Consider the following 13,548-nt stretch of genomic DNA (forward strand, 5'->3'; position numbering starts at 1 on the left):
CACGCCGCTCAAATGACGGCGCGTAAATAGACGCCCGCGTCAAAGAAGTGACCTGTCACTTCTTGGGGCGTAATTGGAGCCGTTATTCATTGACTCCAATGAATAGCAGCGGCAATTACGTCCGTAACTGACGCGGCGTTCAAGCGCCTGCGCATGCCATAACGGCTGAAATTACGGGGAGGTTTCCTCTTGAAAACATCCCCGTAATTTCGGCCGTTACGGACGCTGCCGTGTGAACATACCCTTAGGGTATGTTTACACGGCATATGTTTGAGGCAAAAAAATACAAGGTAGATTTCAAGAGAAAGCAGCCTTTGAAGCTGACTTTCAAAGCGTTTTGGATTTTTGCAGCGTATTTTGAGGCGGATTTTCGAAGCGTTTATTGTAGTGTCAATGGAAAAAATCCGCTTGTAAACCGCTTCAAGTGACGTCTTCTTTTTTACGAGTCTTAAAAATTTAGCAGCATAAAAATACGCCTCCTATGAGCTACACAGTGTATTTCCCATTGAATTCAATGGGCAGAGGTTTGAGAGCGTATTTCAAGTGTATTTTGGAGCATAATCGAGTGATTTACGCTCTCCGAAATACACCTGAAAATAAGCCGTGTGAACACACCCTTACGTGTCAATTTAATTTATATGGTTGAAAAAAAAAAAAAAAGGGATATTTCATCGTTTTCAATAGTAGTCCGTTCAATAAGACTCCCCACTGTAAAGGTCTAAAGTAGAAAAGGGAAAAACCAGCAGCATTATATTCATATCTTTAATCTGCAGCGTATTGTTGACCTACATGGATACAACATGGAAAAGTTATCGCTTACCTGAGGAAAGGGGGGAGAGGAAGTCACATTGTCTTTGGGGGGGCTCAGAGGAGCACTGTCTCCACCTGATCCAGGATTCTGTGGTTGGCAGAGCTTCCTAAAAAAAGCAAACAGCAGTCCAAATCAGATGTGAAACACATTTATTCTATATATTTATCCAATATTTTCCCCATTAAAAAGTGGTGCAAAATTGTAAAATTGTTTAGATCAGAGGAGCACACATAGGAAACTCTGGAGATGTTAACATAAACGTGCCAATGGCTGCTAAAGCAACGAAGAAAGATTTTTTTTAACAATCATTCTTCAGACTGGAAGAAAAGATGTAGATATGATAGAACCATATGATCGCCATATATGTGAAGATTACAGCTCCAAGTGAACAGTAACACGCTTTGGGACTAAAGTCTCAATTAAAAAAAAAGGACAGCAGGTACAGGTTATGCAATCTAGTTTTAGATTAATGTAAATTATATAAACCTATAACATCAGAAATTAATTGCAAGCTAAATTGCAGAAACATTTGGACACGAACGGCACTGAAGTACATGATCTGTGGGGGTCCGACCCTGCACCGTTAAGCCGCTCCGGCTGCCTTCGGGCACCGGACGTACACGCTGGAAGCAGATGGCTCTGGCCATGGAATAGTGGCCGAGCTGCAGTACTGCTCCCATACAAGTGAATAGGAACAGAGCTGCAGTTCTGCAGCACAGCCGCTATACACAGAGCCAACTGCTTCCGGCTCCGTACATCACATAATGGGCAACATCTGGTGCCCACAGGCCAATGGAGCAGCTGATCGCTGCGGGGCCCGGGTGTCGGACCCGCACCGATGGTATACTAATGACCTATCTGGTGGATAGGTCATCAATTTTCCGGTAGTGTACAACCCCTTTAATATACACTTAGTGACTAAAAAGTATATACCATCTATTATCTAGTCAGAAATCCTCATGCCAACCAGAATAATTAATTTTCAGTGCAGTGTGAGGTCAGGATTCTGGCAAGTGTGCCCCTGGAGAACCTTGGCATGGTATAAAAGTAGTCAGTCTTCCATGTTCTGCCATTAGTCTTCATCACGAGAAAAACGTGACTGGACTTAAACCCAAAGAAAAAGTGGGCAGAGATCAATGGATGGATAATCCAACAGCTATTAGTCTACAACCCTGCTGTCCTGACAACTAGGAAACAGACCTGAAACCGCAGACATAACTGATAGACAGTGGAACATTTCGAAGGTTGGAGGGGTTAGAGTGGCAGTTTTTACAAACGTGTGGTTTGCATATATGCAGAAATTCCTCTCAACACATGCATCGTACAGAATAAGCAAAGTACACACTAAACTGTGAGGTCAACCACTATTTCAATACAATACCTACAACTTACTGAACAAGTTGGCTCCATTTCCCAATTAAACATGCTAAAAAAAACAAAAAACATTTCCATTTATATTTCCGAAAATTACCATAGACAGGGTGCAGATTTTATTTCCTTTTAAGTAGTATGAGCCAATCCTCTTCACATCCACATATGTGGCAGAAAATATAGACAGTATTAGCCGTACAGATCAGTAGACACTGTAGTTGCCCTCTTAAAAAAACAAAAAAGAAACCCCATAACCTACATACGGACGTTAAAGTGGAGCTAAACGTTTGACAAACTTCTGTCATGTCAGTGACATGTCAGAAGTTTATATTGGTGGGGGTCCGAGCACGGAGACCCCCACCAATCGCTAGAACGAAGCAGCTGAAGCCCTAGTGTGCGTGCTCAGCCGCTTCGTGTCTGTTCGGATTTTTCCGGAAATAAATGTATCGGTGTACGGACTCAATAGAAAGTCTGAGCCCGCACTCCGATACATCGGCTTTCGGGAAAAAGCCGAACAGACACGAAGCGACTGAGCGCTCACACGAGCACTTCAGCTGCTTCGTTCTAGCGATTGGTGGGGGTCTCAGTGCTCGGACCCCCACCAATCCAAACTTCTGACATGTCACTATGAATGTCAGAAGTTTGTCAAACGTTTAGTTACCCTTTAAACCTCTGCATACAAGTTCCTAGGCCCCAATTCAAAATCTATAACAGGCCCCCACATACTATATATCATTTAGAATACTGGTGTCTTCTGATTCAGCTAAGGGACTTTTGGGCCCCCTCGAGCTCCAGGGCTCAGGTGCAACTGCTAGCTCTGCACCTCCTATAGCTACGCCCATGACTATGGGATAGAGATCTGAAGTGTGCCAATGCAAGTGTTACTGGGAGGTCCTGTAGGCAGCCGTGGAACTTGCTGCCAACTAACTCTTGAAAAAATGTGCCCCCAGATCTTTAATACAAGTGAAAACAAAAATGAAATCCAAGAGAGAAAATACTACTAGGGCTTGTCCACACGTAACGGAATTTATGCATATTCTCCGTCTGGAATTGCGGACGGAAAATACGCAGCAGAATATAGTAGCAGCAAAGTGGGTGAGATTTAACAAATTTCATCCACACACACCGCATAAAATTTCCATCCCGAAATTAACCTGTGGTGCGTTTTTTTCCACTCCGCAGCATGTCCATTTCTGCTGGTGAAAGTCGACTGAATTTTTTCAGAGGAAATGTCACCATCTCAAAGACTTGGAAAAAAAACGCAGCAAAATCCGCTCCGTTTTCTGCAGTAAAAACGCAATAAACGGTGCGCTTTTTCCGCAGAGGAATGTCTGCTAGTTTTAGTGGAAACGCTGCATACATTTTCTGCAGCAATTCCGTTACGTGTAGACAAGCATGAGAACATGAGAAAGTGGAGCTCCAGTCTAGTATTCTGGAACTAAACATATAGGATTTACCGGACAAGAATCCTTTTTAGCAGCTGCTGGTCTCCTTCAGAGTAACCAGGCCAGTCTTTCTGCACATCCTTGTATAGAGCGTCTTTCAAGGTGTAAGTGCAGTCTTTGGCACTCAGAACAGCTACCTAATAGATAAAAAAAACAACATAGAAATGCATTAAAAACTAAGCCCATCAAGTTCTGAATTTCAACGATAGATTAATGAAACCAAGCAATCTGTGTGTTCTACTGCAGACAGGATAGGGGGAGGCTCCTGTTCCAGCCAGTTGTCTTATAGCCAAACACAGGATCGTACATACCGTATATTTCTATTAGTTGTTTTTTTTTAAAAAAAGGCTTTATTTTCAAAACTTTTGTTGTACAAAACACATACCAATATACAATTAATACAAAACAAGAGACATTCAGAAAGGCATTAGTATCATATAGAGATGTCAATCTAGAGCAGATTCATTATATAACATATACAAGATATGTAAAATGATTGTCCCCAAGAGCCTAGCTGAATCAAAACTACCATTCACACATTCATCCTTGTGCTGAAACCGCCCCCCCCCCCCCTGCCATCCGCCCCTCCTGAGAAAAATGCATGAACGTGCCTGCTAATGGAGAAGGTGCCACGGGTGAAAATTACTAGCCACATTTTTTTTTTGGGTGGTGACTGTATAAGTTTACAACAGAATCCATGAAATAAGACCATAGTCCCTGATAAGTGCTAACAGCTATAACTACTTAAAGAGGCTCTGTCACCAGATTATAAATGCTCTATCTCCTACATAATCTGATTGGCGCTGGAATGTAGATAACAGCAGTGGTTTTTATTTTGAAAAACGATCATTTTTGAGCAAGTTATGAGCTAGTTTAGATTTAGTTTCTTAATGCCCAACTGGGTGTGTTTTTACTTTTGACCAAGTGGGTGTTGCAAAGGAGTGTATGAGGCTGACCAATCAGTGACCAATCAGCGTCCTACACTTCTCATTGTTCCAGCCCAGCTTCTTTCACTGCACAATCTCACTGGGCTGTGGATCATGCTGGGCTGGAACAATGAGAAGTGTATGACGCTGATTGGTCACAGATTGGTCATCCTCATACACTTCTTTACAACACCCACTTGGTCAAAAGTAAAAACACACCCAGTTGGGCATTAAGAAACTAAATCTAAAATCGCTGATAACTTGCTCAAAAATTATCGTTTTTCAAAATAAAAACCACTGCTGTTCTCTACATTCCAGCGCCAATCAGATTATGTAGGAGATAGAGCATTTATAATCTGGTGACAGAGCCTCTTTAAAGATCAATACAAGTCCAATATGAATAAATATAAAACTTTCTAAAGCAGATTAGAGGTACAATTTAAGAATGCGTACATTACCTCTTTATTTATAAAGATCTGCAATTCCTATAAGGTCTTGCAAAGTACTTTCCCTATACCTAAATGGCTGCATAGCCAAAAACAAAGTTGACGCAATCAGTTTTTAATGTATCATCATTACTGGAGAATCATATTGGACGTTTCCTATGGCTTTTTCTCAATAGAAATCACTACCGGAGATTACGTAGGTGTATGACTTGCAGGTAGGCTGGGTTCACCACACAAGCACTGCGGTCTCTAAGATTCCTCTGAAGGACAAAACTTCATAATTTGGGGAACAGGCTGATCCCCCACTTCCTATACCGAAGGAGAAGACTTCTGCCCATGAATGACCAGCCATGAGGAAAACGAACAATCAAAATATGCAGATTACGGCTCCTCTGTGCCGCAGGAGCAAAATACATAGAAACGGTCTGAGGGCCAATGAACGGACATGAATGAATGCTGGATTAGATCCAAAGCATATTATATTGATAAACAAAGACAACCTGGGTTTAATAAATTCACATTACAGAGTTCTTTGCTTCATTTAATAAGCCATTTTACAGACCGTATAGTTCAACGACAGACATTCGCTTGGCTCGCTAACCAGGACACCGCCTGAGATTTTCATTAATTCAGCGGAAGTAATAAAAAAAAACCACACTGCTTTTGGAGAGACATAAATCTCTCTTTATCAAAGAATGCACTAGTCAGCAAACTGCATACTCTCCAAATAGGCACTCCAGTCCTAGACTAGAATCCTTCTTGACAGCGTAAGGCCCCGTTCACACAGAGGTTTTTTTGCAGGCAGAAAAATCTGCCTCAAAATTCCATATGGAATTTTGAGTCAGATTTTGACCTGTCGTTTGCCGTGTTTTTTGGCCGCAGCCATTAAGCGCTGCAGGCAAAAACCGCCGCAGAACTATGCTTTCTGTGCCTCCCATTAATATCAATAGGATGTCAGAGACGGAAACGCCCGAAGAAAGGGTATGTTGCTTCCTTTCCCACGAGCGTCTTTTTTTCCGCTCGCGGGAAAAAAACGCCTCCGCCTCCCATTGAAACCAATGGGAGGCAATTTCAGCCTTGGTTTCCAATGCGGTTTCTGCGTAAACCGCTGCAAAAAACAAACTCAGTGTGAACATACCCTAAGAGTGCGCTCACACATGTTATACTTGCGTAAAAATACAATGTATGCCTATGGGGAAAAAAAAACCATTCTGCATCACAAGAACTAGTGAAACCCTGTCTGTTGCTGAATATATTTCCCAAGGACATACATTGTATTTTTCTGTCCCCAGAGATCGTGGGGTGCTGAGCAGTTGCCGTGGCAATCAGATGCCTAGTGAAGGCCTCCATGTCTGCCTTCTGTGTCTGATTATTAAACACAGGCAGTAGAGAACAGAAAAAGGCAACACACTGCAATCCAGAAGTATTGCACTGTAGCACACGAGCAATCCAGAGATCGTATTGTAAAGTCCTTTAGTGGAAGTTAAAAAAAACAAAACCCTTTTTTCCAATTTTTCACCTAAAACGGAAACACAAAAAAAACACAACTGATAGACAAGTCTGTAAAAGTGAGAACTATTAAAATATCATGTGATTTAACCCGGTAAAAAACATTGTAGAGAAATTCACAATGCCAGAGTTGTATTTTGGGTCACCTCGCTTAGCTCCCAAAAGCGGGATAAAAAGCGTGAACAAAAAGTCATATGCACCAAAGGTCCCAATAAAAAAAAAAAAAAAACAAAAAAAAAAAAACAAAAAAAAAAAACAGCTGGCCCAGCAAAAAACAAGCCGTCCTACAGCTCTATTGATGAAAAAAAATCTATTTACATTTTTTTTATAAAATCGAATTTCATGCGGACTTTGAGTCAGCAAGAAAATCCCATGACCCCCAACGGTGGCCCAGATCAGAGTGGTATCCCGTGAAACATCAGCAGGTTAGTAAATACGATTGTCTACATTACACTTACAAATGTGGGAGGAAGGGAGTAAAAAGAAAAACGTGGAGGGCTTAAGTTAGCATACACTGACCTGTTGCAGGAAACCATCCAGGGAGTCCTTGTCCTGCACGGAGAGGCCATCCTTCTGCAGGCGCAGAATAAGTTCAGGCTTCTTGTATGGTTTGAGTGCCAGTAAGTGCACGACCCTATCTTTGAAGGGTCGCTGTGCCATAACGCTGGAGCTTTTCCGGATTGCACTGGCCATGTTGACTGGTGTCGGCCTCTTTCGAGTTGGGACAGCATCTGGAACACCCGGTGCAGGTTTTCGGACTTGAACCTTTTTACCTGAAAGAGAAAAGCAAATCCACACCTTAAAGTGTATCCCTGGCAAACGGGTGTAAGATTGTTGCAACGCTGTAGAATGCTAAATACATTGCACTATAGAAAAACATATAAAGCATTAGCCTTACCACAAATGGATTTCTTCTTCCTGGATAATAGTGCAGGCATGTAATATACATCACATAAGTCTGACCTGTTTAGCCTGGAGTTCCTTGCATGGTGGGTATAATATGGGCAAGGTTCACCACTTGGCCACAGGAAGACCGTCTAAAAGCTAGAAGACTATGTGCTACAATGGTAACCAATATACTCACAGTAGCAGATATCAGCTAGTAATGCCATTTTGAAAAAGAAAAGTTAGAGAAGAATTTACCTATTCAGAAGAGGACATTTAAAAGCTCTTAACTGTAGACCGGACAAGAGCAGTAGGAAGGCGCTAACATACACTATATGGCCACTAATATGTGGACACCTGACCATCACCCCTATATGAAATCATTGAACATCCCTTTCCATAGCCATCAGTGTTAATATGGAGTTGGACCACCTTTTGTGGCTATGCCAGCCTCCACTCTTCTGGCAAGATTGTCCACAAGTTTTTTGAGTGTGTCCGTGGGAATTATAGCCCATACAATATTAAGAACATTTGTGAGGTCAGATACAGATGTTGGACGAGGTGGCCCGGCTTGCAATCTCCGTTCTGGTTCATCTGAAAAGGTGTTCAATAAAGTGGAGGTCAGGGCTCTGTACGGGCTAGTCAAGTTCTTCCACACCAAACTCGCCCAACAATACCTTTATGGACCTTGTTTATACACTGGGGCACAGCCTAGAACAGAAAAGAGCCCTCCCAAAACTGTTCCCACAACGTTGGAAGCAAACAATTATCTAAAATGTCTTGGTATTCTGAAGCATCCTGGTAGGTACAGTGGCCTAGTAGCCATCAAATCCAGATTTGTCCATCAGATTTCTAGATAGTGAAACATGATTTATCATCTGAGAGTACACGTTTCCGTGGCTCCAGAGTCCAGTGGCGGCTGTACACCCCTCTGGACTACACTTGGCATTGCATATGGTGATCTTAGGTTTGTGTGCAGCTGCTCAACCACGCAAACAGATTTCATGAAACTTCCAACGCAGAGTTCTTGTTCTAGCAGATAAAGGTGGCATCCTATGAAGGGGCCACGCTTAAATTCACTGAGCTCTTCAGTACTACCCAAACTCCTACCAATGTTTATCTATGGAGATTGAATAGGCGAAACACCTACTAATCTGAATATATGAACAACTGTATCCTTTATAAAACAGCGACTCTGCTTTAACGCATATATACCGGATGGCAAGTAGCCGCAAACCAATTAATGTGGTTGACAACACCAATGTTTCTAGTAGGGATGCACGATGCATCGAAACTTCGATACTGTTTCGATACTCTGCATCCCCAAACGGTTCGATACCGCTATTTCCTGTATTTCGATACTTAGCTGCGCAGCTCAGTATTGTAACACATGAATGTATGAGAGCGGGGCTGCGGCTGTGTAATACAACCATTGCCCCGCTCCCGAGTCCTGATAACAAGTGCGCGCTGTCAGGATGATGTGATGCGGCCGGCGCTGCACTAATGAGCGGCGGCACTGAAGACAGAACATGGCGGGCGCACTACAAAACACCCCCATGTTCTGTCTCCAGTGCCTCATTAGTGCAGCGCCGGTTGAATCTCCTCATGCTGACCGCGCGCGCACTTCATGTCAGGAGCGGGGCCATGGCTGTATTACACAACCGCAGCCCCGCTCTATAACGGCGGAGATCAGAGAAACCTCTCATCTCCGCCGCTATTCCCCTGAATGCTGCGATCAAAGCGGACTGCAGCATTCAGTGAAAATGAGAAGGGGGGGATGCCCCTGGATCGCGTGGAAGGGAATTCCTGTGACGCGATCGAGGGCCATACCATATATGGACAGACAGCCCAGGGTCTATTGACAGACCCCAGGGCTGTCTGACCATATTTCCTGTTGTTAGGGCATACTTAGGTATGTCCTAACAAATGCCTGTGTACTATCAGTACACAGGCTAATATACTGTAATATAGATATGCCAGTACATTAAAGTTGAAAAATAAAGTAAAAACAAAGTAATATTAAATAAAAAAAATAAATAAATACACATTCACCTTTTTTACAATAAACATTAAAATAAGTCTCAATACATAAAATATACACATTCAGTAATGGCGCGCACAACAATTTTTTTGCGTCATTTATGATGTGCGCTGTAACAAAATAAAATAATCACTGCTTTCTTTCACTTATTGTGAGGCGCGAGGTGCGATGAATTTAACCTCCATGTGCCTCACATTAATAGTAATTAACCCCATCATAACTGAGAAACATAATGTTAATTAGGTTAATTACTATTAATGTGAGGCAGATTCAAAATTCATCATCACACCACGCACCTCACATCAGAAAACGGAAGAACTTTTTTTTTTAATTACTGTTGGCAAAGTATCGAAATCGCAATACTAAACGAAGTATCGGTATCGAAGTCCAAATTCTGGTATCGTGACATCCCTAGTTTCTAGTTGCACTAGTCTTTATACTGCCCCAATTCCGGTGTTCGTACTCCCCAATAATTTACGGAACATTCTTTTTTTGATCAGAATATAGTCCAGAATTTCATTAGTGCAAAGACTTCCATGAAAGTAGTGATGTTATAGCAGCCAGACACATAGTTACATAGTTACATAGTTACATAGTTACATAGTTAGTACGGCTGAAAAAAGACACATGTCCATCAAGTTCAACCAAGGGAAGGGAAAAGGGAAGGAAAAATTTCTACACATAGGAGCTAATATTTTTTTGTTCTAGGAAATTATCTAACCCTTTTTTAAAGCCATCTACTGTCCCTGCTGTGACCAGCTCCTGCGGTAGACTATTCCATAAATTCACAGTTCTCACTGTAAAGAAGCCTTGTCGCCTCTGCAGCTTGAACCTTTTTTTCTCCAGACGGAGGGAGTGCCCCCTTGTTTTTTGAGGGGGTTTTACAAGGAACAGGATTTCACCATATTTTTTGTATGTGCCATTAATATATTTATATAAGTTAATCATGTCCCCCCTTAGTCGTCTTTTTTCAAGGCTAAATAGGTTTAATTCTTTTAATCTTTCCTCATAACTTAAATTCTCCATGCCCCTAATTAGCTTCGTTGCTCTTCTTTGTATTTTTTCCAACTCCAGGGCATCCTTTCTATGAACTGGAGCCCAGAACTGAACTGCATATTCTAGATGAGGCCTCACTAATGCTTTGTAAAGTGGTAATATTACATCCCTGTCCCGCGAGTCCATGCCTCTTTTAATACACGACAATATCCTGCTGGCCTTTGAAGCAGCTGATTGACACTGCATGCTGTTATTGAGTTTATGATTTACAAGTACACCCAGATCCTTCTCAACAAGTGAATCCGCCAGTGTAGCGCCCCCTAGGACATATGATGCATGCAGGTTGTTGGTACCAAGATGCATAACTTTACATTTATCTACATTAAACTTCATTTGCCAAGTGGACGCCCAAACACTTAGTTTGTTTAAATCTGCCTGTAATTCATGAACATCTTCCATAGTCTGAACTATATTGCATAGCTTGGTGTCATCTGCAAAAATAGAAATAGTGCTATTAATCCCTTCCTCTATATCATTAATAAAGTTGAATAATAGTGGTCCCAGCACTGAACCCTGGGGTACACCACTTATAACCGGGGACCATTCAGAGAAGGAATCATTGACCACAACCCTCTGGATACGGTCCTTGAGCCAATTCTCAATCCAATTACAAACTATATTTTCTAAACCTATAGTCCTTAATTTACCCATTAGGCGTCTATGGGGGACAGTGTCAAATGCCTTTGCAAAGTCCAAAAACACTAAATCCACAGCGGCCCCTCTGTCTAGACTTCTGCTCACCTCTTCATAAAAACAGATCAGGTTAGTTTGACAACTTCTGTCCTTAGTAAAACCGTGCTGGCTGTCACTTATAACGCTATTTATTGTCACATAATCCTGTATATAGTCCCTCAATAGCCCCTCAAACATTTTCCCCACGATGGATGTTAAGCTTACTGGTCTATAATTACCCGGGGAAGACCTAGAGCCATTTTTGAAAATAGGCACCACATTTGCGCTGCGCCAGTCCCTTGGCACTATACCAGTCACTAGAGATTCTCTGAATATTATGAAAAGGGGGACAGAAATAACTGAACTAAGCTCTTTAAGAATTCTAGGGTGTAACCCATCTGGTCCCGGAGCCTTGTGCACATTTATTTTATTTAATTTAGCTTGGACCATCTCTACATTCATCCAATTCAGTATATCAACTGATATATTAACAGCACTGGCACCGGCTACATCAGCTGCTCTTTCTTCTGTTGTATATACAGAGCTAAAGAACCCATTTAGTAACTCTGCCTTCTCTTGATCCCCTGTGATCAACTCCCCATTACCATTATCTAGGGGTCCTACATGTTCAGACCTTGGCTTTTTTGCATTTATATGCTTGAAGAATTTTTTAGGATTTGTTTTACTATCCTTGGCCACCTGCCTTTCATTTTGTATTTTTGCTAATTTTATTACATTTTTACAGATTTTATTAAGCTCTTTATATTTTTCAAAGGCTACAGCTGTACCCTCAGATTTGTATTTTTTAAATGCCCTTTTTTTGTCATGTATTGCCCCTTTCACAGAAGGTGTAAGCCATGTGGGGTTTAATTTGAGTCGTTTATACTTGTTACCTGTAGGAATAAATTTTGCACTATAATAACTCAAAGTAGATTTGAAAATCTCCCATTTATCATTTGTCCCATTATTTGACATTAGTTCTTCCCAGTCTATATCCTGAATTGCCGCCCTCATCCTGGGGAAATTGGCTTTCTTAAAATTAAATGTTTTTGCCCTCCCAGCCTGCGTTTGTTTTTTACAGTATAGGTAAAATGTAACTATATTGTGATCACTGTTACCGAGGTTTTCACGAACATTGACATTCCCAACAAGATCTGCATTATTAGAAATGACCAGATCCAACAGGAACGTAGGAACGGTTATGCTGAAGGCCAAACGAAGCCTTGATTTCACAAAGCCTATTTAGAAGAGTAAAAAGTAGGACATCATGTCAGCCCTACAACTAATCTGCTCACTCCCGGACTAGCAGCTTGGTAGCCCTCTAGTACCCCGGGGCCAAGAAATGTAGTATAGCTTAGTATTACACGCAGCACAAATGTCGGCAAACAGCCAAGCAGTGCTGTCATCTGGCATGTGCGGAGCGCTTCCAGCTTCAGTATACTTGTGGGGTGAGATCATACTAGTACAATCCAGGCCAGCTGAATTCTTACTTCGTACCAGTCCCATAAACATTTCCTAGATGAGGTGAGCTCATCTAGCCATGTGCACAACACAAGTTTGACTTAACTGGAGAAAGTATGGTGACAATTTCACACATGCCACGCCAAAAGATTACACACTGCAACCCCAAACCACTTAACCCTGAAAGAGGAATTCCAATTCTTATGAAGCAATAGCACAAATATTATGAGATTAATTTTTATAGTTTTGTTTTTTTAGGACTGTTGTAAATTGTTATTGCAGTTAAAAATCTTCATAGCAGGTTCATAAGTATAGTAATACCCATCCGGTATTCATGTTAAAGCTATTCCACATTCAGATGTGCTGACAAACATGTGAATGGGGTTTTCAAAACGCCATTTAAATGTAGCTGGATTTCTCCACTGTGGATGTGAGCGCATGCTGCACAACTTTTAAACATACGTATGTTGTCAACTTGCTGCAATACTTTATTCTTCACTTATCCCTAATGCAAAATTCAGATTTTATTTATTATTGTAGGCAGAGAGCAGTGCATTGAAAGCGAAGGAGACTATGATATTGATTCCGTCAAAACAACGGAACCCTGTCACAACGGTGACCAACGGAAACCATTAACATTTCCATCACCATTGAGATTAACGGTGAGGGAAACGGAAGCTAAGGTTTCCATTTGCCTTTCCGTTAAGGGGTTAACCCAGGGGTGGGCAAACTTTTTGACTCGCGGGCCACAATGGGTTCTAAAATTTGACAGAGGGGCCGGGCCAGGAGCATTTGGAGGGAGTGTTTGGGCCGGATATACTAAAGCATTAAATGTAGTGTGTGCAAACCTCATAGCACAGTAAGAACACTACAACCCAATTTATTAACTGTCTTTCAAATGTGAAAAATAGCCCTTATCAGTTAA

The 13,548-nt window shown here is 41.7% G+C and overlaps 1 protein-coding gene across 1 annotated transcript in view; it reads right to left on the reverse strand.

The window, feature by feature from the left end:
- Nucleotides 1–13,548, reverse strand: part of ELL (elongation factor for RNA polymerase II) — a 110,630-nt gene that overhangs the window by 29,914 nt on the left and 67,168 nt on the right. The window contains exons 5-7 of the mRNA XM_075864498.1: nt 7,028–7,281; nt 3,640–3,764; nt 821–917 (exon numbers count right to left, since the gene is read on the reverse strand). Coding sequence (XP_075720613.1) covers nt 821–917; nt 3,640–3,764; nt 7,028–7,281 — 476 coding nt within the window. The remainder of the gene's footprint in view (nt 1–820; nt 918–3,639; nt 3,765–7,027; nt 7,282–13,548) is intronic.

Source organism: Rhinoderma darwinii, chromosome 1, assembly GCF_050947455.1.
Source record: "Rhinoderma darwinii isolate aRhiDar2 chromosome 1, aRhiDar2.hap1, whole genome shotgun sequence".
Taxonomy (NCBI): domain Eukaryota; kingdom Metazoa; phylum Chordata; class Amphibia; order Anura; family Rhinodermatidae; genus Rhinoderma; species Rhinoderma darwinii.